We start from the raw sequence: 22,919 nt of genomic DNA on the forward strand, positions 1-22,919 counted from the left end.
AGGTATAGACTCATTCCTACAATAGAATTTACTTAATATTTTGGAAACAGGTATGAATTAAATGTCTCCCTTGTGCTCTTCGCTTTCATCAAAACGTGTTCAGTATCACATGTTGTTTTGGAGCTGAAATAGCAAGATCTTTGCAGATGTTCCACATAAAAAGCCTCCTGCCCACGCTTTATTGGTTTCAGTTCTTGCCTCATCTCTTTTAAAAATCCTTCATCACGCAAACCCTTCCAGATGTTCTGGCCGAGGCCGAAGGTGACAAAATACTTTCTACAATGAAAACAACCCAAACGAGGAGAGTAAAGTGAGCTCATAGTAGGGACTTATTAGGATCTTGGACATGAAAATATGGGGATTGTCATTGGACTCCATATAATTGTGGGTTGCGGCAACACATGGAGTGATGCCCTGTGCTACTGTACTGCGGCCATAATGCATGCGATTGGGTTACATGGAGGAGGGCAGGTTCTGTAGACATGTGTTTCGACAGACTGGGTTGAAGATGGCAATAACTTCCACCCAAACCCTGATTTAGATATATGCATATTATGGCGTGTCTCATCATTTAGAATTAGCTGCCACCTGAGTAGATGTAGTTGGAGGATACCCATGTATACTCATTGCCTATAAAAAAGCACCTCCTTGAAGGTGTCACATATGACGTATGCAGTATTAATGTTAGTGAGACGCCATTACAAGATGGCGCTAGCACACAGATGTTTACATTAAGTTCACATACCAAAGTTTGTAAGATAGTGCACAATGCGTAGATGCCAAGTATTATCTCTTTTCTTATCTCCTTTTCCTTCTTAGCCAATGAAATAATGGCATGAGCCTCAGAGGGCCCCCCCCCCCCTGAAGATGTATAAACTGCTTTACTTATTGTAATAAACAGAGAGACTGTCTTTGACCTGCCTTTGTGTCACCGTATGTCTCTTTGTGTCAGCGCATGTCTCTGCCACGTGTGGATATTAACCCCTTGGGTTAAAAGCAGCTTCAACATAGACAACCAACTCTAGGCCACCAGGGCCCAAACACTCAAGTTACCATTTACTAGATGGAGGACTCTACATTCTAGGTTCTCAGCCCGTGGTATGTGTACCATGTGGGGCAGAGGTATAAGTAGAAGCTCTTGGACCCCAATGGGAAATCTGTAACAGTATGTCAACCTACTAAGTGCAATTTATAATATTAGTGTCTGGCCTAGAGGCCTTTGGGCCCCTCTAGGCAACAGGGTACTTGTGCAACTGCTACCTTTTGTATGGTGGCTGGTAAAGTACTCAAGGGGGGGGGGGGGGGTGTATATCTCACCCAGAGTCCTCAGATTGATGAAGTAAAAAGATTCCCAAAAAGCTGGGTTGTTTTAGTAAAGGGTAGTTTGCTCAGGCACTTTTCTTTAAAGTGTATTATGGGCAGGATTTTTTATGGAATGGCAGATGGTATGTGGGACTTGCCATTCCCTCCCCACTCCAGTACAATAATTTCTCGTAGCTCGAGGCAAACCAACGTGTAGCTGCTGGGATCATTACTGGGGAAATAAATACAGGGCTAAGTGCCTCATTCAAGGTCAGAGCCAGGAAAGTGGTTGACCTGTTGGCTGTGTAAAGTGGATCTCACTGTGTTTGCTGAAAGTGTCTAGGTGAGAAAAAAAATAATAATTTTTAGTTAGCGCCCAGCCGGGCAAGGATTTCTTGTTGCTGTTGGTGTAGATTTTGCTGTGGAACTATACAAGTGATTGTTGAACTTGGATGCCACTTGGATGTCGGAGGAAATATAAACAGTTTTGGACTTTTAACCTGTTGGAGCCTCTGGATCTGTCACCGCTGACCCACCCCCAACACCCAGATCGCGCACTTTGTACGTCTAATGGCTACTTTCTGCCGTGTCTCTAGGGGATACTAACATTGTCCTCATGCTGTGCTTATAATAGGTGCAGCATAGTGGGGTACTGGGGTACTTTCAGGAACACTGCTCTACACCCCTGTGTTGCCAGGACCTGGGCTCTTACACATATACCTACCACTGGCTTATCACGGTTAGTACACTGCTGCATATTTGATAGGGACACACAGAAGACAGCTACTCATACTTACCAATGTTGTAGTTGCTAAATTAGGGGCATGTAAGCCCTACCCACCAAATATGTTGGAACCCACATTTATGGGTGAGGCCTATATAAGCCCCACTCATTTTCAGCCTAGGACAGCCCACCTTTGCCATGACTAGCTATGAAAATTATGGACAGTCCCTGCAAATTTGGGAACTGTTGTCAACTACGGTTACTGACTGCAGAACCGAACTTCAGCCGCCATCTTTCCACAGACCCTGTTTTGACTGGTGCCTACTAGAGATCATGTGATGGCGAAAAGATCATGTGACTGCAGTAGACCGAATGAATGAAGCGATGTGATTGGATCTGAGCTGATGAAGACATGTGACTGAATGGAGAGGTAATAAATCACGTGACTAGAACCAAGGGGATGAGGTCACGTGACTTGTGCCGAGAAAGAATCATGGAATGAGCTACGCTGTATATACCCCACTGCATTTACACATACATGCCAACATTTTGGCATAACACCTGGGAGGCAATGGTCTGCAATCAGTGTTGCCCCAAATTTTGACAAGCCACGACCCCTTCTCCCCTTATTGTGTATTCAGCCCCTGGGGCTGTGCCCGATGACGCAGCCCTAATACCACATATGGTTAGGAGCCGATCTCAGATGTCCTGGGAGAGGTCCGCACCCCCCGGGAGATCTGCCAACACCTACGGGAGTCTGGGAGGTCTCCCCTTTTTGGGAGATTTAGCCAGTATGCATTTACATGGTCTCTGAAGTTGGGCATTGTGTCATGGGCTTCAATTAAAATAGAGGCAATGACAGTTGAATATATAATGTACAGTATCTATATGATATAATTTATAAGATAACGCATCACCTACTATAAAGTATCTAAATATTCACAGCCACTGAGGAATTCCGAGCTGGCGATCACTACTGCAGCTGCTGAGGAACCTCTTAAAGGGGTTATCGCACGACAAATATTCTTCAGTTTTGAAAAGCAACACCTGGATCTGAATACTTTTGTAATTAGATGTCATTAAAAATTTTGCACAGTCACTGAGTTATTCAATAAAATCTGTCTGTATAGCGCCACCTGCTGTCTGTTTTTTTTCTGACTTCTTTGTCCGACTCACTGAGAAGGCCGCACATGCTCAGGTTCATCCTTTAACTGCCTCCTGAGCTGTGATAGGGAGAGAGGTGCAGCAGAAAGAACATGTGTCCTGAGCTGCAGCAGAAAGGACACATCTCTTAAGCTGCTAGCTTGATTTAAATTTAGCTTAGCCATTGGAGCAACGAATGATTAGATATCTGGGTCCATGTGAGGTACAGGGCTGGTTCTAGTTTTGTTAGAAAGAGTTTGTCATGTACTATATGATGTCTGGTTTTCATTTTTTACATCAGTCCTGGGAGAACCCCTTTAAAGGACAAAGGCAGCATTACATGTCAGCCTATCAGAGGTGGTCCAGGAAAGGAAACCTTCTACAAGTGTTCTCCGACACACTGCTTAGGCAGGATGAGATGATCAGCGTCTATTTAGCGCTGCTCTTCTCTGTATAATTGGAAGGTTCTGTTATTAGAACGTGATTTTAATTACAGACAAGTCATGAAAGGTTTTAGTCGAACCGAGAAAATTCAAGGAATCGCAGCAATGCAAAAGGCGGCCGACCGGGAAGAGCCCAGCAGGCCTGTAGTTTTAGAGACTGGTGGGGTCCTAGAGATTGGACACCATAAAATGTCGAGGGATTCGACGACATGTCACGTACAAGACAGTAAGGCCTCTTGCACACGAACGTGTGCTTTGCGTTGCCATATTGCGGATCCGCAAACACGGGCACCGTTCCGTGTGCATTCCGCATCACTGATGCGGACCCATTCCCTTCAATGGGTCCGCAAATCCAGAGATGCGGAATGGAAGCACGGAACGGAGTGCTTCTGCGGGGTTTCGTCCCGTACTTCCGTTCCGCAAAAAGATAGAACATGTCCTATCTTTTTGCAGAACGGCTGGATCGCGGACCCATTAAAGTGAATAGGTCCGCGATCCGCTGCCCCACGGTGGGTGTTCGTGAATTGCGGGCCGCAGCACGGCCACGGGACGCACAAGTTCGTGATGCCTAGTTGTTAATCTGTTTATACATTTTCAAGAGGAATAACAGAGGAACGGCACTATTCATATTTCTTAGAAAAAAAAAGGCTACTGAATAGGTATTTCGGGGCAACTAAAACAGACAGGACAGGAGAGCAGACAGACTGGTTTTGATGCAGTTTTGAACGCCCCTCAACTGCTACGTATGAACACACCTTAAAGGGGTTATCCCATCACTAGTATATGCCCCCATTGTCTGATAGGTGCGGGTCCCAGAGGTGGAGCAGGAGAACGGAGCAGAGAAAGTTGAGGAGGGCGCACCGCGCATGCGCAACCGCCCTCCATTCATTAATTTCTATGGAGCCGCCGAAAATAGCCGAGCGCTGACTCGGCTATTTCTGTCGGCCCCATAGAAATGAATGGGAGCGGTGGCCGCGCATGCACGGTGCGCTCCCATTCACTCCAATGGAAAAGGACCTTTGGTGACGTCACTGCGCTCATCACATGGTCCATCACCATGGTGATGGACCATGTGATAAGCGCAGTGACGTCACCAAAGGTCCTTTTCTCCCAGGCCCTCAAAGAAGAAGAAAGAAGACAAGCCGGGCTGCGCGAACAAGTGGATGAGGTGAGTTTAATTTAGTTTTTTTAACCCCTCCATCCCTAATTTACTTAGCATTCTGTATTAAGAATGCTATTATTTTCCCTTATACCCATGTTATAAGGGAAAATAATAAAGATCCGTTCCCCATCCTGATCGTCACCTAGCAACTACGCGTGAAAATCACACCGCATCCGCACTTGCTTGCGGATGCTTGAGATTTTCACGCAGCCCCATTCACTTCTGCGTTATGTGAAAAACACACAATATAGAGCATGCTGCGATTTTCATGCAACGCACAAATGATGCGTGAAAATCACCGCTCATGTACACAGCCCCATTGAAGTGAATGGGTCCGGATTCAGTGCGGGTGCAATGCGTTCACCCCACACATTGCACTGGCGCGGAATTCTCGCCCGTGTGAAAGGGGCCTTAAAGTTCGCAATTGCAGCTGACCCCCTGTAGCAGATCATTAGTGGTAAGCCCAGAGACGCGTGCAATGGGGCCTGAGAGCTTAAAGGGGATGTCCACTTTGTAGTCAAATTTCCAAATGCCCTAAGCTGTTGTGTTCTGACATCGCCAATCATAAACACCTCCGCTTCCTATCCCAGAGCTGCATTCAAAGGCTCCCTGCTGCGCAAGGATCGGCTGTGGATGACGGCAGTGTCCCTGTGGACTGGACTCAAGACAGCAGGGGACAGATGCGGAGATGCAGGCAGTATAAGCTTCAACATCTGTGCATATGCTGAATGTGTTCAGCTATTGTTTAGCAACCTCAAGCACTCCAGCTTTTGTGAAACTACAACTCCCAGTATGCTACAGTCACTTCTATGGGTGTTCTAAGAACAGCCAAGGTTGCTGATCCTTGGTTTAGTGCCTGCTCAAACTGCGTGACCACCGCCATCTTGAAGTCCTATAGGGGGTATTTATGTTTGGTTCTGTCTGAACACAACAGTTTACGCATTTTGGATTTTTTTTTAATATCTCTGGATACAGGATTAAGAAAATCATGGCTGCTTTCTTCCAAAAACAGCGCCCCCTCCTGTGAACAGGTTGTGTATGGTATAGCAGCTCCACTCCATTCACTTTATTGCGGCTGAGCTGCAATACCCAACACAACCTGCGACCGTGGCGCTTTCTCTGGGAGAAAAAACTGCCACGTTTTCTAAAGGGTCCATTCACATGACCGTATTTTTGGTCCGCATCCGTACGTCAGTTCCGCAAAAAAAGATTATGTCCCATTTTTGTCCCACAATGATTAGGCATTTCTAGCACAGGACAGAAAGTGCGGGAAGCACACGGTCGCTATCCGTGTTTTGCGGACCTCAAAACGGATACGGTCATGTGAACGGCCCCTTATCCTGTACGGCCAGAAGAGGCTTAAACCTGGCTGGATTGTGGAGTCCTTCAGTCCCTGACGAGATCCTGGGCCCATCCGCACCTGTACGCTGCTCATCTAAAAAACGATTCTTCGAATTGATGTTTTTTAAAGAAGTTGAAGTGAAATTAAATTACGTTTTTGTAGAAATCACAACCAAACTGCAGCTAAAAAACATTCTAGTAGTGTAATTTATGTGCACATCAGCGTCACTATCATTTCATACAGGACTCGTCAGTGGCGTCCAGAAGACTCGCGGCTCCACTTCTGTAGAATCTTTTCTGCAGCTTCCAGTGTAGCATCCTCCTGAGGAGAAAACGCACAGCGCCCATCAGTACTCTGTGTACACTGCCCCCTAGTGTACGCACTCTGCAAGCAAAGTATCTAGGAGCTTGTGCTACTTTAGGTAGTATTCTTTAGGACAGCTGTAGAGCATGAAAGCACAACATGCACCTTGGGGGCCACATGCCATTCTGTGTGGCCCTAACCATCTGGTCTGTCTAGTGGCTGCTTCCATGCATTTTATATGTCAGAGGCGAGTGGCGTTGTTGGGGAGTAGACAGGTAAGTACTAATGGTCACTGTGAGGTCCTCTCTGGTAGCCCCATAGATAGACAGAAATGGTGGTCTCCTGACACTCCAAGAAGGAGTAGATCAGATTTGGAGGTGGGCACTCCCCATTCTCCTGGAAGTGGAATCTGCATTTTTTTTTTTAGCCCTTGGGAATGGCTGGGCACGCCTTCTCTAGAGTAAATATATGCTATATTAAAGGGGTTGTCTGAGATTTTGATATTGACGGCCTATCCTCAGGATAGGTCATCAATAGCTGATCAGTTTGGGTCCAACTCTCGACACTCCCGCTGATAGACTGTTTAAAGAAGCACAGCGCCCTCCATTGCATAGTGGCTGTGCTTGGTATTGCAGGGCAGACCCACTCGCTTGAATGGGACTGAGCTGCGCCTAGGCCATGTGACCGATGTACATGACGTCACTGGCCTAGGAAGAAGCCGAAGTGTTCACTGGAGCACTGTGGCCTCCTGAAACGGCTGATCGGCGAGGGTGCCGGAAGTCAGACCCTCCAATGATCAGCTAGGCCTGTGATGGATAACCTCCGGCACTCTAAGCTGTGGTAAAACTACAACTCCCAAGATGCACACTTGCTTGGCTGTTCTCAGAACTCCAAAGAAATGAATGGAGCATCCTGGGAGTCGTAGTTCCACCACAGCTGGAGTGCCGGAGGTTAGCCATCAATATCAAAATCTCAGCAACCGCCTTTAAAAGGGGTTGGACATACCTCCATTTTTTTCCCCTGGCAGCCCCCCTGACTTGAGCATCGGGGCAGTTCATGCTCCGATGCTCTCCTTTGCTATGCGCTAAATCGCGCAGGGCAAAGGCATTTTTTTTTAGATCTGGTGACGTACCGGGGCTCTCCATGGGGCTGCCAGGAAGCCCTGTGACGTCACTGGCACTGATGGGCGGAATTTAGCGCTGCTCTAGCCAGTAAAACTGCTAGGGCAGCGCTAAAGCCTGCCCATCAGAGCCGGTGACGTCACTGAACACACTGCTGGGCGGAGGTTTCCGCCCGGCAGTGTGTTATGATAAACAAAAGAGCCCTTGCCCTGCGCGATTTAGCGCAGGGCAAGGGAGCGCATCGGAGCATGAGATGCTCCAATGCTAGCCTCAGGGGTTCTGTCTGGGTGAAAATAAGGGTATGAACCCGGACAACCCCTTTAAAGAGTTTGGCCACCTTGGGGAGTGTGTGCATTCCAGAATCCAGACCCAATAACCTAATCTTATTGATGAAGAACACTTTAAATTGCAAAAACCTTACCTTTACGAAGCAAAACCTCAGGTAGTTCTCAAACTGCTTCTTATGTGGGCCGCTGTAAAAGGCAGACATCGGGATAGCGGCCAATTGCTGCAATGAGGAAAAGCAAGAAACACGCCACTTGTAACAGGTCCAACATCAAGAATTCCAGACTGTAATAAGGCTAATTAGCAGCTAGGGCATTTTGTCTGTATCCCACATAAAAACACCTAATTTTAGGATCTACTGTAGGAGCGTAAAAGAAAACACTATGACACACTTCTGAGCAGTCTTCTCTGTGCAAAAGTCAGAAAAGCAAAGGCGATGTCTCATCCAAACAGATCTGCTCAGGACCCCACTCTACTACCCGGAGCTACTGCTCTGAATGGCCAACCAGCATGTAATACTAAATTTCACCTGCAGTGGCCGCTGTAGTGAAACTACATGGCCAGCAGAAGTTCCGGGTTTCTGAGGTCAGACCCACAGCGATCATCTGATCACCGGCTGCCTTCAATATGAAAATATATTTTTGCTTTCGGGATGTAAATACATTTTTTGTCGCCTTCTTTACTATATTCATGCCTCATTATTTCTATCCTTATAGCCTTTGCTGAATGAAGCCAGGGTCACCCACTGCTTCGCAACAGGAAGGGCCATCTATTTATTTTTTGTAAAAAAAAAGCACGGGCCCCAAATGTGTCACACCACCCCCAAACCTTATAACTTGTGTTTTCATGGGGTATATTTTTTTTTTAGGTACTTTTTGAGGATTTACTCTTTAAAACAGAGTCCCCATCCAAGTCTGCATATGACTTACTTTATGTTTCATCATCCATTTTGTAAAGTAGTGATCGTAAGGTACGTTTGGATCTGTGGGAGGGGGAACCTCAGATTCTGCAAAAAAAAGAGAATGAAAACCAAAATATTTCCTGTGGTCCCCAAACCCCAGGAATGGACGGATACCTTGACAAGAAACCTATTAGACTGATGCAGGCAAACTTACTGAAGACAGAGATGTCAGCGATCATAAAGTAAGAGCCTTGGGACATCACGGGTTTCATCCCCACCTCTGTAAGGCAGCGGTAAAGCCGGTCCCGCTTCTTCTGCAGGTCATCCCGCAACTGTACAAAGTAACACTCAGGCTTTCCTAGCCTCTCCAGTTCCTTCTGAAATCCTTGGGCCACTGCTTCCTATGGGATGAATTCAGGTTACTGCATCGTTTCGACGTGGACTGTTCAGCTTTCACTCTCATAAGGCGGACATCCCTTTTGAGCAGTAAGAAGATAAATGGGGCAAAAATATAAAACCATTGCAAATATGCTTTTTATCCCTTAATACCATGAAAACCAAGGGTGTCCCCAGCTGTTATAGGAGCCTTTATCGATAAGGAAAAGGAAGATATCCTCTGCACAGACATAGTCAAGAGCTGTGCTGCCGTTGCCTGACTTTTCTTAAAGGGAACCTGTCATCAACTTTATGCTGATCTCACTGTGGGCAGCATAAATTAGTGACAGAAATGCCGATTTCAGCGGTGTGTCACTCATCAGCTAAAAGTAAGTGGTTGCTGAGAACCAGAATCATAATCATTGCAGGATGGGCCTTGAAAAGAGTCCAGTCTACCTGAGAAGAGTCCTGGTTATTATAATCTCCTGCTCTCTCGCCCATCTGCTGATGACTCGCAGTTCTCTCCTACAGAGAAAGGGAGAAAATTAGGTAGAAGCCGGTCAGTAATCAGCAGGTGGGCAGGAATGACCAGGACTCTTCTCAGGTGGCCGGGACTCTTCTCCAGGCCCCGTCTGCAACGATTGTGATGTTGGTTCTCGGCAACCACTAACTTTTAACTTATAAATGACAGACCGCTGAAATCAACTCACCTGTGTCTAGTTTATACTGCCGTTAGTATGGGCACTGCCGTTAGTATGGGCAGCATAAAGATGATGACAGGTTCCCTTTAAAGGGCTTGTTCACTTAAAAACTTCTTTCCATAAACGTCTTTAGGACGCATGCACACGACCGTATTTTTGGTCTGCATCCAATCAGTATCTTTTGCAGATCGGATGTGGACCCCATCATTTCAATGGGGCTGCAAAAAATGGGGACAGCACATTTGTGTGCTGTCCGCATCAGTATGACCGTTCCACTGTCCCGCAAAAAAAAAAAATAAAAAAAAAAATATAAATTCCTGTTCTTGTCCGTTTTGCAGCTAAAAATAGACATTTTTAACATAGGGTGGGACATGCGGAACGCACACGGCTGGTATCCGTTTTTGCAGATCTGTGAATCGCAGAATGGTTTTGGTCGTGTGGCCTATGGCTCATTCACACGTCAGTGTTCGGTCAGTGATTTCCATCAGTGATTTTGAGCCAAAACCAGGTGCGTCTCTAAATACAGAACAGGCGCAGATCTCTTCCTGTCTGTGGAGGCTCCAGTCCTGGTTTTGCCTCACAATGACTGATGGAAATCACTGACGTGTGAATGAGGCTTTAGTGTGTATGAAAGTATGAAGGTCGGTCCTGTCCTTCCTCGACTAGCCAAAGTGGACAACCCCTGTGAAGAGCCGCTCTCCCTCTTACCTGGGCGCCGGTTGCACAGTGATAGACAGAATTCTGATGCACAGTCCTCAGGTGTTTAAGAAGAGAATCCGGCCCAAAGGCCCAACCAACCTGTAACAGAGAATATGCTCTGAAGTAGGAATGTAATAGGACTTTAAAGGAAATTCTGAAGGAATGATTATGGGGAGCAGGGATTACTCTGGACAGTAAAGACGGCCTTACACCTTAAGGCGGGTTTACACGGGCCGAGGGGCAGCTGATTGTCGGGAAGAAAGTGTTGTTTCCCAACAGTCGGCTGCTCGTTCAGTGAAGGAGACCTCCACATTTACAGGCACAGTAATGAGAATGAGGGATCGCCTATGGGATCCCTCGCCCTCATACAGCTGCATTGTTTCTAGACAGCAGATCGCTGTTTGGACCGCATGATCTGCTGCTCAGAAACAATGATTGATGTGCCTGCATGAACGAAAGGATCACCTGCTTAACGAGCGTTTTGCTCGTTCATCGGGTGATCGGTGTCATATTTATATGTCGTTCCCAATAATTTGCCCGAATATCGAACCGTGTAAATCCACCGTTAGGCAGCTACTTCCGAACACCTACACCCTTTGGAAGATTATCTCCAGAGCTTGTAGGTGTTCTCAATAGGGAGAGGCAAGGAAGTTGTTGCCAGACTCCCCCTGGCGTCAGCATACATCCCAAAAAAAACACAAAGCATCAGTTACGTTGGAAAGATCCTCCTTTCCACCAACATCAGCTTTCGGGGGAGAGTGTAGACGCCCCGCATGCACAGTTTCCGCCAACATATATCTAATGTGTATGAACACCTTCATTTCACTGAAGAGCACTAGACACAATAGACTGCACTGTAATGCACCGTGAACCTAAATTAGAAGTTTAGTGTCCCTTTAATGGCCACATATATCGCAGCAGCTGTAAAAGTGTGACATCAAGTCAATAAATTCACCTTCCATCCAGTGGCGCTAAATGTCTTCCCGGCACTTCCAATGGTTATGGTCCGCTCCCACATTCCTGGAAGGCTAGCTGGAGATATTAACAGAGGCATGGTTAAAGCCTGTAGACCCTACAGACAGACGAGGCATCCATCTCTATCACATTCTTGGCCAGTTCAGTTGGTAAGCAAAAGCAGTGTGCAGCCCCTTAAAGGCTATGTACATCTTCGGAGGCAATTTATTTTTATTTTTTTATAATGGTATTTTACTCATTTGTGGGTTAAAAATCATTTTTTCAATTGGCCTTTATTAAAAATATTGAGCTGTTCTGTCACAAAGGGTTAACGGTTTATGTGACTGGTACTTTCACTTTGTTCAGTCATCTAATACACCTTATCTCTAATTTACTAAGGGGTCATAAACACTTTATCAGTAAGATAAGAGCTGAGCTATAATGGAGTGTTTATAATGTCAGAGAGCAGAGATAAGGAGCCTGTCTGCTCCTGGTCTGACGGAAAAGACAGAAAATCCAAAGGGTGCTACTAGAGCATCTCAGCTCTGTACAGAAAAAAGGACGCCATAGTTTTAATAAAGACCAAATTAGCTAAAAATAAGTACAATGCAATAATTTAAAAAAATTGACCCCCAAAAGGTGTACATAGCCTTTAAGACCATGACTCAAGATCTGCAAAGTAGACGCACCTACACTACCCACCCACTAGTTTAACCATTAAAATGTACCCCCAGAGTTACTTCTGGCTATGTCTCCCGCCATGACAGCGCGATACTCAGCCAGTAGACTGGGTGGTACTGTTGCTTAGGCAGCTGTACAACGTCAGAAGCTTCTGCAGCAAAGCTCCTATGCAAGAGAGGTTTTCAGTATTGTACATTGATTTGGCACCAGTATCACGCGATGTTAGCTGGAATGTGAGGGGAATGGCGGATGCTACAAAAAGACATGGTCTGTTCCGTTACCTATCTAGATATCAGCCAGCAATAGTATGCTTGCAAGAAACGCATATGACTAAACAATCTATACATGTTCTGCAAAAGCCGTGGTTGGGGTATTCGGTGCATTCCGTCTTCTCCTCGCATTCCAGGGGTGTTAGTATCCTAGTTCATAAGAATGTCATGTTTGAGTGCCTCAGGGTATGTGTGGATGAGGAGGGCAGGTTTATAGGAGTGCATTGTGTGGTCCAAGGGATGAGGATGGCGCTGGCGACAATTTATATACCCCCGCCATTTTCCTCGGTGCCTTTGAGGAAGCTCATGGAGTTTATGGCAGAATTTTCAGAACTTCCAATGTTAATAGTTGGCGATTTTAATAATGTACTTGACAGTTCGCTTGATAGATGCCAGATCACACCTAGTGGTAGTAGTACGGGGGAGACCCCATTTGCAAGATTACTCCGGGAAGTGGGTCTGATGGATGTATGGAGAGAGACCCACCCCCTGGACAGGAAGTACTCGTGCTGCTCCTCGTCTTATGGTTCCCTGTCACGCATTGATCTGGGTTTGGTGAATGCCCATATGTTTCCGCTGGTGCAGAGTTCGGAGTATCTGGCTAGAACCTTATCAGATCACTCCTTATTTAGTATCGCTCTTGATATTTCTGTGGCGGCCAGGCCGGGGGTTAGATACTGGCGATTGAATGCCTTTTGGTTGAAATTGATAGGTGACCCGTCCGAGTTGCTTCAGTCCCTTAGGGAGTATTTTTGTATAAATGTGGGGACTGCATCTCCGATAATTGTTTGGGAGGCGATGAAGGCCTTCCTCAGGGGCTCCCTTATTAAAACAGTCAATAGGATTAAATCTAAATCTAGAGAGCTTGATCTGCAGAAACACGATAACATGAAGCTAGCGGAGGAAGCATTTGTGCTGAATCCATCTACCCTAACTAGCAGTGCCTTGAAAATCAGACAGGAGGAACTGAGGTGTCACCTCTTGGAAATAGCAGAGAGGAAAAGACTGTTTTATAGGCAGCAGTTTTTTACTGAAGGGGAGTGTGTGGGCCATATGCTCTCGGTTATCGCAAAAGCGCAACAGGGGTCTCAATGCATACCTGGCCTGCTGGATGCTGATGGCGTCCTCAGGCGTGATACTGACAACATTTTGAACATATTGAATAATTTTTACTCTTCTCTGTATGCTCCTAAGGTGACATGTTCGGAAGAGGATATTGACGCATTTTTAACCACATTGAATCTTCCTAAGCTTTCCAGGGAGGACAGTATGCGGTTAGAGGAGCCGATTGAGCTAGAAGAGTTGAGGGCGGCGTTGGCAGCTATGGCTAATGACAAGGCTCCGGGTTTAGATGGGCTTCCGGCGGAAGTGTATAAGACCTTCGCGGATGTGTTACTCCCGGAACTTCTGAAGGTATTCAATTATTCCAAGGAAGGAGGGGTGCTTCCTCCGTCTATGCAGGAGGCATTAATTGTAGTCATTCCTAAGCCAGACAAGGATCATTCTCTCCCAGACTCATATAGACCGATATCGTTACTCTCCACTGACGTTAAGTTGCTTGCAAAGGTATTGGCCATGCGTCTGTCTAAAGTGATTTTGTCTATCATACACTCTGACCAGACCGGCTTTATGCCTCAGAAATCGACGTCACTTAATATCAGAAGAGTGTTTGCCAGTATTCAATTGCCAGCTGAGAATGTTGGAGATAGAGCTATCCTTTCTTTAGACGCGGCCAAGGCCTTTGACAGCATTGAGTGGCGCTTTCTGTGGAGAGTTATGGCGTTTATGGGGTTTGGGGATGAGTATATATCCTGGGTCCGGGTGCTATACTTTAATCCCAAGGCATGTGTCAGGGCGAACGGAGGGGTATCTCCCAAGTTCTGCTTGGGCAGGGGTACCAGACAGGGGTGCCCGCTGTCGCCTCTGCTATTTGCAGTGGCGATTGAGCCGTTAGCTGCAGCGATTCGTCAGTCACTGGACATTCGGGGGTTCCAGTATGGAACAGTTAATAATAAAGTGGCGATGTACGCAGACGACACTTTGCTTTTTTTAGGGGACACTGGTCCATCTTTGGAAGCGGCTATGAAAATTATTGACTGCTTCGGTGCCCTGTCGGGTCTGACTATTAACTGGAGTAAATCGGCAATTATGCTGCTGGACGGGCAGGGGCAGTCGCAGATAGTGAGGGACAGAAATATTCCATGTGTAGCGTCCTTTAAGTATTTGGGTATCCATATATCGCCTAGAATCCGGGACTTTGTGCGCCTTAACTTTGACCCGCTGGTTGGTAAATTTCGGAACAAGGCTAAGGCATGGTGTAAATTGTATCTGTCGGTGGCGGGAAGAGCCAATCTCATTAAAATGGTGTTGATGCCTCAGCTGCTTTATATTCTACATAACTCCCCGGTCTGGCTGCCAAAGTCCAAATTTGTTCCAATTAATGCTATTTTCAGGGAGCTCATATGGCGGAAGGGGCAACCGAGGATTAAGCTTGAAACGCTGCAGTATCCTAAGATGGAAGGGGGCCTTGCAGTGCCAAACCCCTGGGTATACTTCCTGGCTGCACAATGCCAGCATTTTAAAGGGTGGATAGAACTGGAGTCGAGTGAGGTGTCGTGTCAGTTGTTTCAGCATTGTTTGTCATCTAAGGACCTAATGATGATTCTTGAGACTAGAGGAGGTGGGAAGAATGGTCTGTTGGGAGATTTGGGTTACTTGATGCATTCTGTGTGGAACTGGGTTAAGATCCTAAGGGGGGTTGTCGGCAGCACGGAATACACTCCATTGTGGGATAATCCCGTGCTGCCGGAATTCCTCTCTCTGTCTGATTTTGGGGAGTGGAAAAGGAAGGGTATTCTGAGGTTGGGCCACCTTCTGGAAGAAAAGAAGTTCATGTCCTTTACCAGATTTCAGGAATTGTATGACCTACCTAGAACACATTTTTATAAATATCTTCAGGTGCGTCATGCGCACAATTCCACATTTAAAGGTACGACTGTGATGGCGGGGAGAGATGCTGCATTGCACCAGATTCTGTCCAGGGGGGCAAGGAGAGGTATGATCTCATGTATATACAAGCTGCTGCTTGATAAGTTCCTACTGTCACATCCGCTTGCGGCTAAAGGTAAATGGGAGAAGGATGTTGGCGAGTTAACTGATGACCAATGGTCTGACATACTGGAGGCGATACCTCTCTCTTCCTTGAGTGAGGGGCGTAAACTCTCGCAACTGTTCATTGTCCATAGGGTCTACAAGACACCGGTTTTTTTGTTTCGCATAGGGTTTAGACCCACGGATGAATGTCCAAGGTGCTCTATGGCTTCTGCTGATTTGTTGCATATGTTGTGGACGTGCGAGAGATTAGGGAGATACTGGGAGATGGTATCTCAGACGATACAGGACGTTTATAAGGTGCCGGTGCCGCCTGATCCGAAAGTGTGTGTGTTGGGATACGTATCTGAACTGGCCACTAGTCAGGTGCATAAAATAGCTATAGGTAGAGTGTTATATGTTGCTAGAAAGTTGATCGCTCTGCACTGGATACAGACAGCGCCGCCAACCCTAGGTGAATTCCTAAATGCTGTTGACACAATGTTAAGCTATGAACGGATGGTATACCAGAAGCGTGGATGCCCAGCAAAATTTGAAAAATTATGGGAACCGTGGCTGTCGTCTCGACGTCTGCATAGGAATATATGTTAGTGCGCCTATGTATTGTGTAGATTAAGAGGGGGCGGGATGGGTGGGATGGGGGGGGTTGGGGAGTTGGGCGGAAATTAGATTTTTACTCATGGATTGGTATCCTGGGTGTTACCAGATTTGCTGAATAATGTGTCTGTATGTCATATTGGTTGTGGCACGCTATAGTGTGCATTTACTTTGTACATTTTTCAATAAAAAAGATCTGATTTAAAAAAAGTATCACGCGATGTGCACCTCCTGCTCTTTGTAGGGGCTGCAGTCGGGTGTAACTCTGGAGGACCCCTTTATGGCACTTGGAGCTATAAGAAGGTTAAATATTTCTAAATGTAGAGCCAGAAACACAATACAACCATAAATTGTCCCATCATTTCCATAACGGACTTCCACACTTTTAGGACCCTACATCCGCTGCATCCCCTTTGATGCTTGTACTTCCACTTTCATACTCACCAATCCGTACATGTCGATTCCCGTCATACACCAGCCATTCATACACTTCATCGGAGACGCACAGTAGGTCATATTTCACGCAAATATTAGCAATTTCTTCCAATTCCTCTTTATTAAATACCTACAAAAAGCAAGCAAGGAAAATATTAGACATGAAGTCCAGTAGGAATCGGCTATGAAGAGTGTCTCTTGCTCTGGAGGACCCAGTACGTCCATACATTTTCCAATATGAACCTATGGGTTTCAATAAGGAATGTGTAATGCTCCATTTCTCCTGTGGTGGCGCTGTGGGGAGATTGAACACTAGCTGCTCAGTTCTCCCAGTGATTATAGATCCCAGCAGTGGGACACCCTAATGGCATGAGACCCTTCTGATAAAAAGGCGTTGTCTTAAGTGGACAACACCTTTCATTTAGGCATTCAAAGGCCCAACCAGACAGGACGTGGGTCCAATTGTCAACTGGATGATCTATTGCAATAATGAGAGCAGTGTACTCAGGGGGGGACTGGGAACTTAAAGTGTCCCTGGAAAAAAATACGAAAAGTGGCCCTGTTTTGTAGTTGGGTCCAAACTGATGGAAGGCAGGGCCAGCAATGCCATATTGTGGCACATTATACCACCCAACAGAGCGAAATACCACAGTCCATCACCAAATACTGCCGCCAACAGCACAAAATACATCCCCAAAAATTTCCACTGGTCGGCCGTAAAGAGGGCTCAGGCGGCCCCCCGGAAAATTTCCCTGTGAGGTCTACGGCCAATCCGCCCCTCAGTGTGCTACAAAAGGATAGGGGCATCACAGATTGTTGGAAATCTTTTGGCGATCTCGAAAACTAGGGGGTCACAGAGTCCCCTCTCTGAATAGAGTGGTAGTGCACATGCTGATCCACCACTCCATTCACACCTATGTGGCTGACATAAACAGTGCCATAGAAATGAATGGAGGGGTGGACAAACGTGCTCAATCCAGAAAGTTCTTGGGATCACTGGGTTCCCAGCAGTTGGACCCCCCTGTGATCCGATATTTATCACCTATACTGTGGATCATAATTATGTTGTGCTTTTTCATAAGTTATTATCACCTATTGACATTTTATATATTACATGGCACACCGAATACAAATATTTTATAATATATCATACTATGCTGAGATACCATAAGATACATGAAAAAACTAAGCCTTCGGTCCCATCTGTGTGGGCATTCTGTTCTTCTATTCCCTTGTAGGCAGGCCAAAGATGGATCCATCATATGATGGACACCAATGGTGCCTGAAGGACCCCATTGACTACGCTGTGATCCGTCAGATCTCCATCATGATGTCTATCATTTTACCACACAACATAGTGCTACACGCTGCTCTATTTTGACCCCCATTTTTGACCAAATCTCTGATGGAGGCCTCTAATAGAACCTCCAACATAGATGTGAACGAAGCCTAAGATCTTCTCACTTACTTTGCCCAGTGGATTATTTGGCGTGTTTAACACCAGCATTTTAGTATTTTTATTGATCTTCGCTTCCAGCTCAGCAAGGTCCAAACGCCAGTCACCGCTGTTCAGTGGTTTCCCACCATCTGCAGGCTTCTGCTGTACGAGAGGAGGTAAGAAGAAAGGTATAAATGACAGGACGCAATGTAGGGTTATACAATTCCTGTAATGGCCTATATTAGGGTCCGAACACACTGTACCCCCGCCGATCAGCTGTTCTGCAGTAGTTCTGATGCTGGAAGTCAGCAGCAGAACTATAAAGCTCCATCTGTGGTGTAATGGATGGAGCTGGTTTCTGCTGCGCTCCTTCCATTCACTTCTATGGGACCAGTCCAGTCCACTGCACAATAGATGGAGATGTGCAGTTCCGGCACCCAGCTAGGCACGGTGTAGGACCCTCGCTGAATCAGATAATGATGACCTATCCTGAGGATTGGCCATCACTTGTAAAGGAGTGGACAACCCCATTAATATCTGTTTATATGATACCATCCACGTGCACAAGGGATGGTATTTTATGGAAAAATGGAACCACTTACAGGTCTCAGGGAAACAAATACACATCGTCCACCGGCCATTAATGTCATTGGTTCATAGCTGTCGAAGAAGGGTTCAATGATAATGACCTGAAAGAAGAAGGTGCATACTCGTTACGTTACCGCCTTAAAGGGGCTGTCCCAAGATAGGATAGGGGATAGTACTCTAATAAGCTGAAGTCCGACGACTGGGACCCCCACCAATCACAAGAACGAGGGTCGCGGTAGAGCATATGTGGTGAAACCCCATCCTGCCCGAGACCACCATGCCGGTGCTCCTCTGAGGCTCCATTCATTTATATCTTGGGGCAACCCCTTCAATGATCAGGAGCCATTTGCTGTTTTTGTACTTTCTGCTTTGACATATTAATGTGTTGGGTTATTTTGGTGATTATTAATCTATGCCCTCGTGTTACATTAGCTAATCGTAATGTAGCATAAGTGCAGTCCCTGCATCGTGATTCATCCAGGCAATGCTGCAGTCACCCATCCAAGGCAGAGCATGGGTGACAATCTGAACGCTTGTATAGGATTTGTAAGCTGATACTTCAACAAGCTGAGAAAAGCAGCCATCAGCAGGAAAAAAAAAAAAAAGACTCTAAAAAACCCAGAAAAGTGCTAAAAAGTTAAGAAATGGTGCAGTTTATACTGTTTATGATATGCCTAACTGGGGAAAGATAGACGCGCCCATCTGTGCTCCTAGAATTCTTCTTCAATCAAGGCCAGATACACATACTCCAGGAAGAAGCATACATTCTGAAGAGTCGGCCACTTCGGTTAAAGGGGTTGTCGTCACTTCAGCAAGTGGCATTTATCTTGTAGAGAAAGTGAATACAAGTCACTTACTAATGTATTGTGATTGTCCATATTGCCTCCTTCGCTGATCTGGATTCGTTTTTCCAGCTTCTTGTTTCTATGGTTATGACCACCCTGCAATCCAGCAGAGGTGGTCATGCTTGCACAGTATAGGAAAAAGCACCAGCCTATAAGCGCTCCTATGGTCCCGGCCACCAGATAGGCTGGCATTTTTTCTATAGTGTGTAAGCACGACCACCACTGATGGATTGCAGGGTGGTCCGAATAACCAAGGAAACGAGAAGTGTATAATGTGATGGAAAAATGAATCAAGTCAGAAAAGGAAGCAATATGGACAATCACAATACATTAGTAAGTGGCTTGTATTAACTTTCTCTACTTGCTGCAGTGAGACCTAATCCATATAATATACCGGGTGATATTATGCCATCTTACCTCATCTCCTTTGTCCACCAGAGCTTGGAAGGTAGAAAAAAGAGCACCGTATGCGCCCACTGACACCATGATGTTAGTTAAAGGATTTAGCTCTTGTCCAAAAAGTGGTCCAAACAACTGGGCGAGGGCCTTTACCAGAGGAGGGTGTCCCTGTAACGAAACAACATGATTGAGACTGGGGGTGGAGGATATAATAGGAGCCATCTTTTTTTGTTGTGTGCTGTCATCTGCTCTGTAGTGAGTAACACGACCATACCACCGAAGCGTAGAGATCCAGTGGCGGCAATGAAGACTCCCAAATAAATATGGAAATGTCCATTTATTAGGACACCTGAAGAGGCGACTGACGACTTCTAGGCAGTGACTGACATGGAGGATGGCGGTTGTAATACTCACAAAGGCTCTGGTATACTGGTTCAGTAAGGTGTGCTCATCGGTAACGGCTTTGGAAAACGCTTCTCTCAAGTAACTCGGAGGAGAAAAATTGGGGAAGCCTTGCCCCAGATTCACAGTTTTATACTCGTCAGCGAGGCTGACGAACTCCACCCTGCAAGAGACATGAGATGTTGGGACCAGAGCTTGGATGTTGACCCATAATATTACTATTACAATAATGCTAATTTGTAAAGGGCGTGCCCCTTATCCCAAACATGCAGCTATAGCGGGATGTGCTTCTAGGTGCCCAAGGAACACCCAAAGCCCTTGTGCCCTTCTTTTATCTACTCCCTTTCCATCACCTCAGATGGCATTTCCCCAGTAGCGCTCATCATACACCTTAGGCAGCCACCTACTTTGCCTAAGGCCTCTTATTTGTTCCGCGGCGGATCCGCAATACACGGGTCACCACCCATGTGCATTCCGCATCACGGTGCTTCCGTGGTGTTCCGTTCCGCGAAAATATAAAACTTGTTCTATCTTTTTGCAGAACAGATGGATCGCGGACCCCATTCAAGTGAATGGTTCCGCGTTCCGCATGCAGCTGCCCCACGGGCGGTGCCCGTGCATTGCGGACCGCAGCACGAACCCGGCCAGCACACGGCCGTGTGAAAGAGGCCTATCCCTTTTTGTTTTCTTACTGCAATGGGTGCCTGACAATATACAGTACTATACAAGGAATCTATGACGGTGGTAAGGATCTTAGGATCCCATGGGACGTCTGTCTTGATCAGGAAGATCAAATCTGATCGACGTGAATCAAGAGCGCCCCCTATAATAAAAGGAAAATCATTGTAAATAGGAGCATTTGTTCCATAGTAATATAATTTCCTGGGGGAAGAATGAATATGGCTGCAGTAACTCACGCAGGGGGCGTCACCCAGCTTTCCCAGGAACAGATATATCTAAGAAATGAGTTATCACTCCTTCAGCTGGACTCACCAGATGTTTTCGTCCACTCCCTCCAGTCTCCGGGCATGGATCCTCTTCGCCATTCTGTCCTGTACATGGGTAGTAAAAGCACAAAGCGGTGAGAGGCAGCTCCGAATCCCCCTCCTGTGAGGTTGTGAAGAGATTCGGCCCCCCCACCCTTTCCATACGGAACCAGTCAGGAAAAGCAGACTCTGGACTTTGGGCTTTGCAAAAGCTAAAGAATGTGAGGGCATGGCTGGCAGAGCAGACGAGCTTTATGATGCACGCACTAGACCGTGCAACTCTGTGCCCTCCTTGAAGGGGGGCCATAGGGTGGTGGACAGTGGAGCTTATGAAATGGTGCCCGAGGTAATGTGTCCCAAAGGGCAACGAGTCCTGGAGCAGGGTTAATTAGTAACATGGGACAAAACAACTACTGGGCACAAGTCGAATGCGATTCCTGGCACGTCTATATCAGCTACTAAGCCGTTTGCAGTGCGGGCATGGTTCTTGGCGCCTGGTAATAATTCGGTGTTGAATTAGATGGGCCCTCTACCATTGTTGGCCAGCAGCCCTATGTTTTAAAGGGACACAATTGACATCCATTTTACATGCAGTATGTGTTTGTTGCATGTGCTGACATCTGGTGGCAAAACAGGTAACTGCAGGCTGGAGAAAAAAAATAGAAATCATCTCGCTTTACAGCCTACAGTAAAACTGGACATTATTAATTTCTATAAAATGATTACAAAAACATTCACTGCTCTTTTTTTTTCATTTAAATAATCTAAAATAACATAATATAGGGAGAGTGTCTCTTTAAAACACATGGGGGGGGGGGGCAATCATGAAAACGGTCTGGGGCTCCATGGGGTGGTCTGTTGTCATGATGTAGCAGCAGCAACCTAGCCCACCTGTGGTGGCCAAAGGTGGCACTAATTCAGGCAGCCACCCCCTGTAGACTCAGCCTTGTTGCCCACAGCAACCAATCACAGAGCAGCTTTCATTTTGCAAGAGCTCTGCTAGAAATGAAAGCTGCGCTGTGATTTGTTGCGCTCCATCCTCCTCACGGCTTAACAAGCACGGCGTTGTACATTGTATAGTGGCCGCGCTTGGTATTGCAACCCAGGACCATTCTCTTGAATGGGACTGAGATGCGCCTAGGTCATGTGCCCGACGGACATGACGTCACTGGCCTAAGGAGAGGGCACAGCCTTTATGGCCAAGCACCGTGCCCCTTCAAAGAGTTGATTGGCTGGGGTTGCTGAATGTCGTTACCCCCACTGATCAGATACTGATGATCTATCCTGAAGATAGGTGTCACAGGTTAAGGGAAAACACCAAATACACACCACAACGAATAGACAACAATCTAGGCCTCAAAACCTAAGGAAGTGGGATGGTGACCTCCTAGCAATCCCTAGGCCTTTCCCTAACTCCTGCCAGTATGAGCAGATCCTGATGGTGGAAATACTCATACACCAGATACCTAAAGCCCTGCTAAAACTGACAAGCCCTAGGATAGGTAGCAGGGGATGAGACAACTGGTTCCTTCCAGAATGAAGGAACCTGCGTCTCCCTGAGGCCTAGAAACAACACCCACCAGATAATAAGAAACAGTGAAGGCAACAAGTACTTAGCTTAGAGATGTATGGAGAAGCAGGAGATCCAAGACAAACCAGCAGTAGCAACTCCAAGCAGAAACTATCAACCGCATGGTCAGCAGTGTGAGGCGG

At 46.4% G+C, this 22,919-nt stretch overlaps 1 protein-coding gene across 2 annotated transcripts; it reads right to left on the reverse strand.

Moving 5' to 3' along the window:
• Positions 1-6,304: 6,304 nt before the first annotated feature.
• On the reverse strand, positions 6,305-21,421 carry LOC122946244 (kynurenine--oxoglutarate transaminase 1-like). 2 transcript variants are annotated; one of them, XM_044305722.1, is made up of 12 exons: positions 21,214-21,421; positions 20,233-20,383; positions 19,837-19,986; positions 18,589-18,675; positions 18,017-18,145; positions 16,558-16,678; positions 11,457-11,533; positions 10,511-10,600; positions 8,941-9,127; positions 8,755-8,831; positions 7,962-8,048; positions 6,305-6,437 (listed from the first exon to the last, which is right to left on the reverse strand). In XM_044305722.1, the coding sequence occupies exons 1-12, from the start codon at positions 21,264-21,266 to the stop codon at positions 6,366-6,368; spliced, it is 1,281 nt and encodes a 426-aa protein (XP_044161657.1). In that variant the 5' UTR covers positions 21,267-21,421; the 3' UTR covers positions 6,305-6,365. The 2 variants fall into 2 exon arrangements, with proteins under 2 accessions (XP_044161657.1, XP_044161656.1); XM_044305721.1 differs by having other exon boundaries at positions 18,017-18,148; positions 21,214-21,417.
• Between the last annotated feature and the right edge of the window lie 1,498 nt (positions 21,422-22,919).

Source organism: Bufo gargarizans, chromosome 9 (assembly GCF_014858855.1).
Source record: "Bufo gargarizans isolate SCDJY-AF-19 chromosome 9, ASM1485885v1, whole genome shotgun sequence".
NCBI classification, from domain to species: domain Eukaryota; kingdom Metazoa; phylum Chordata; class Amphibia; order Anura; family Bufonidae; genus Bufo; species Bufo gargarizans.

Coding starts and splice junctions, on each gene's coding strand:
- LOC122946244 (XM_044305721.1), bottom strand. CDS start 21,266: ATGGCGAAGAGGATCCATGCCCGGAGACTGGAGGGAGTGGACGAAAAC. Junction 20,384..21,213: donor GGAGTGGACGAAAACATCTG/GTGAGTCCAGCT, acceptor TGTCTCTTGCAG/GGTGGAGTTCGTCAGCCTCG. Junction 8,832..8,940: donor CGCTGACATCTCTGTCTTCA/GTAAGTTTGCCT, acceptor TTTTTTTTGCAG/AATCTGAGGTTCCCCCTCCC.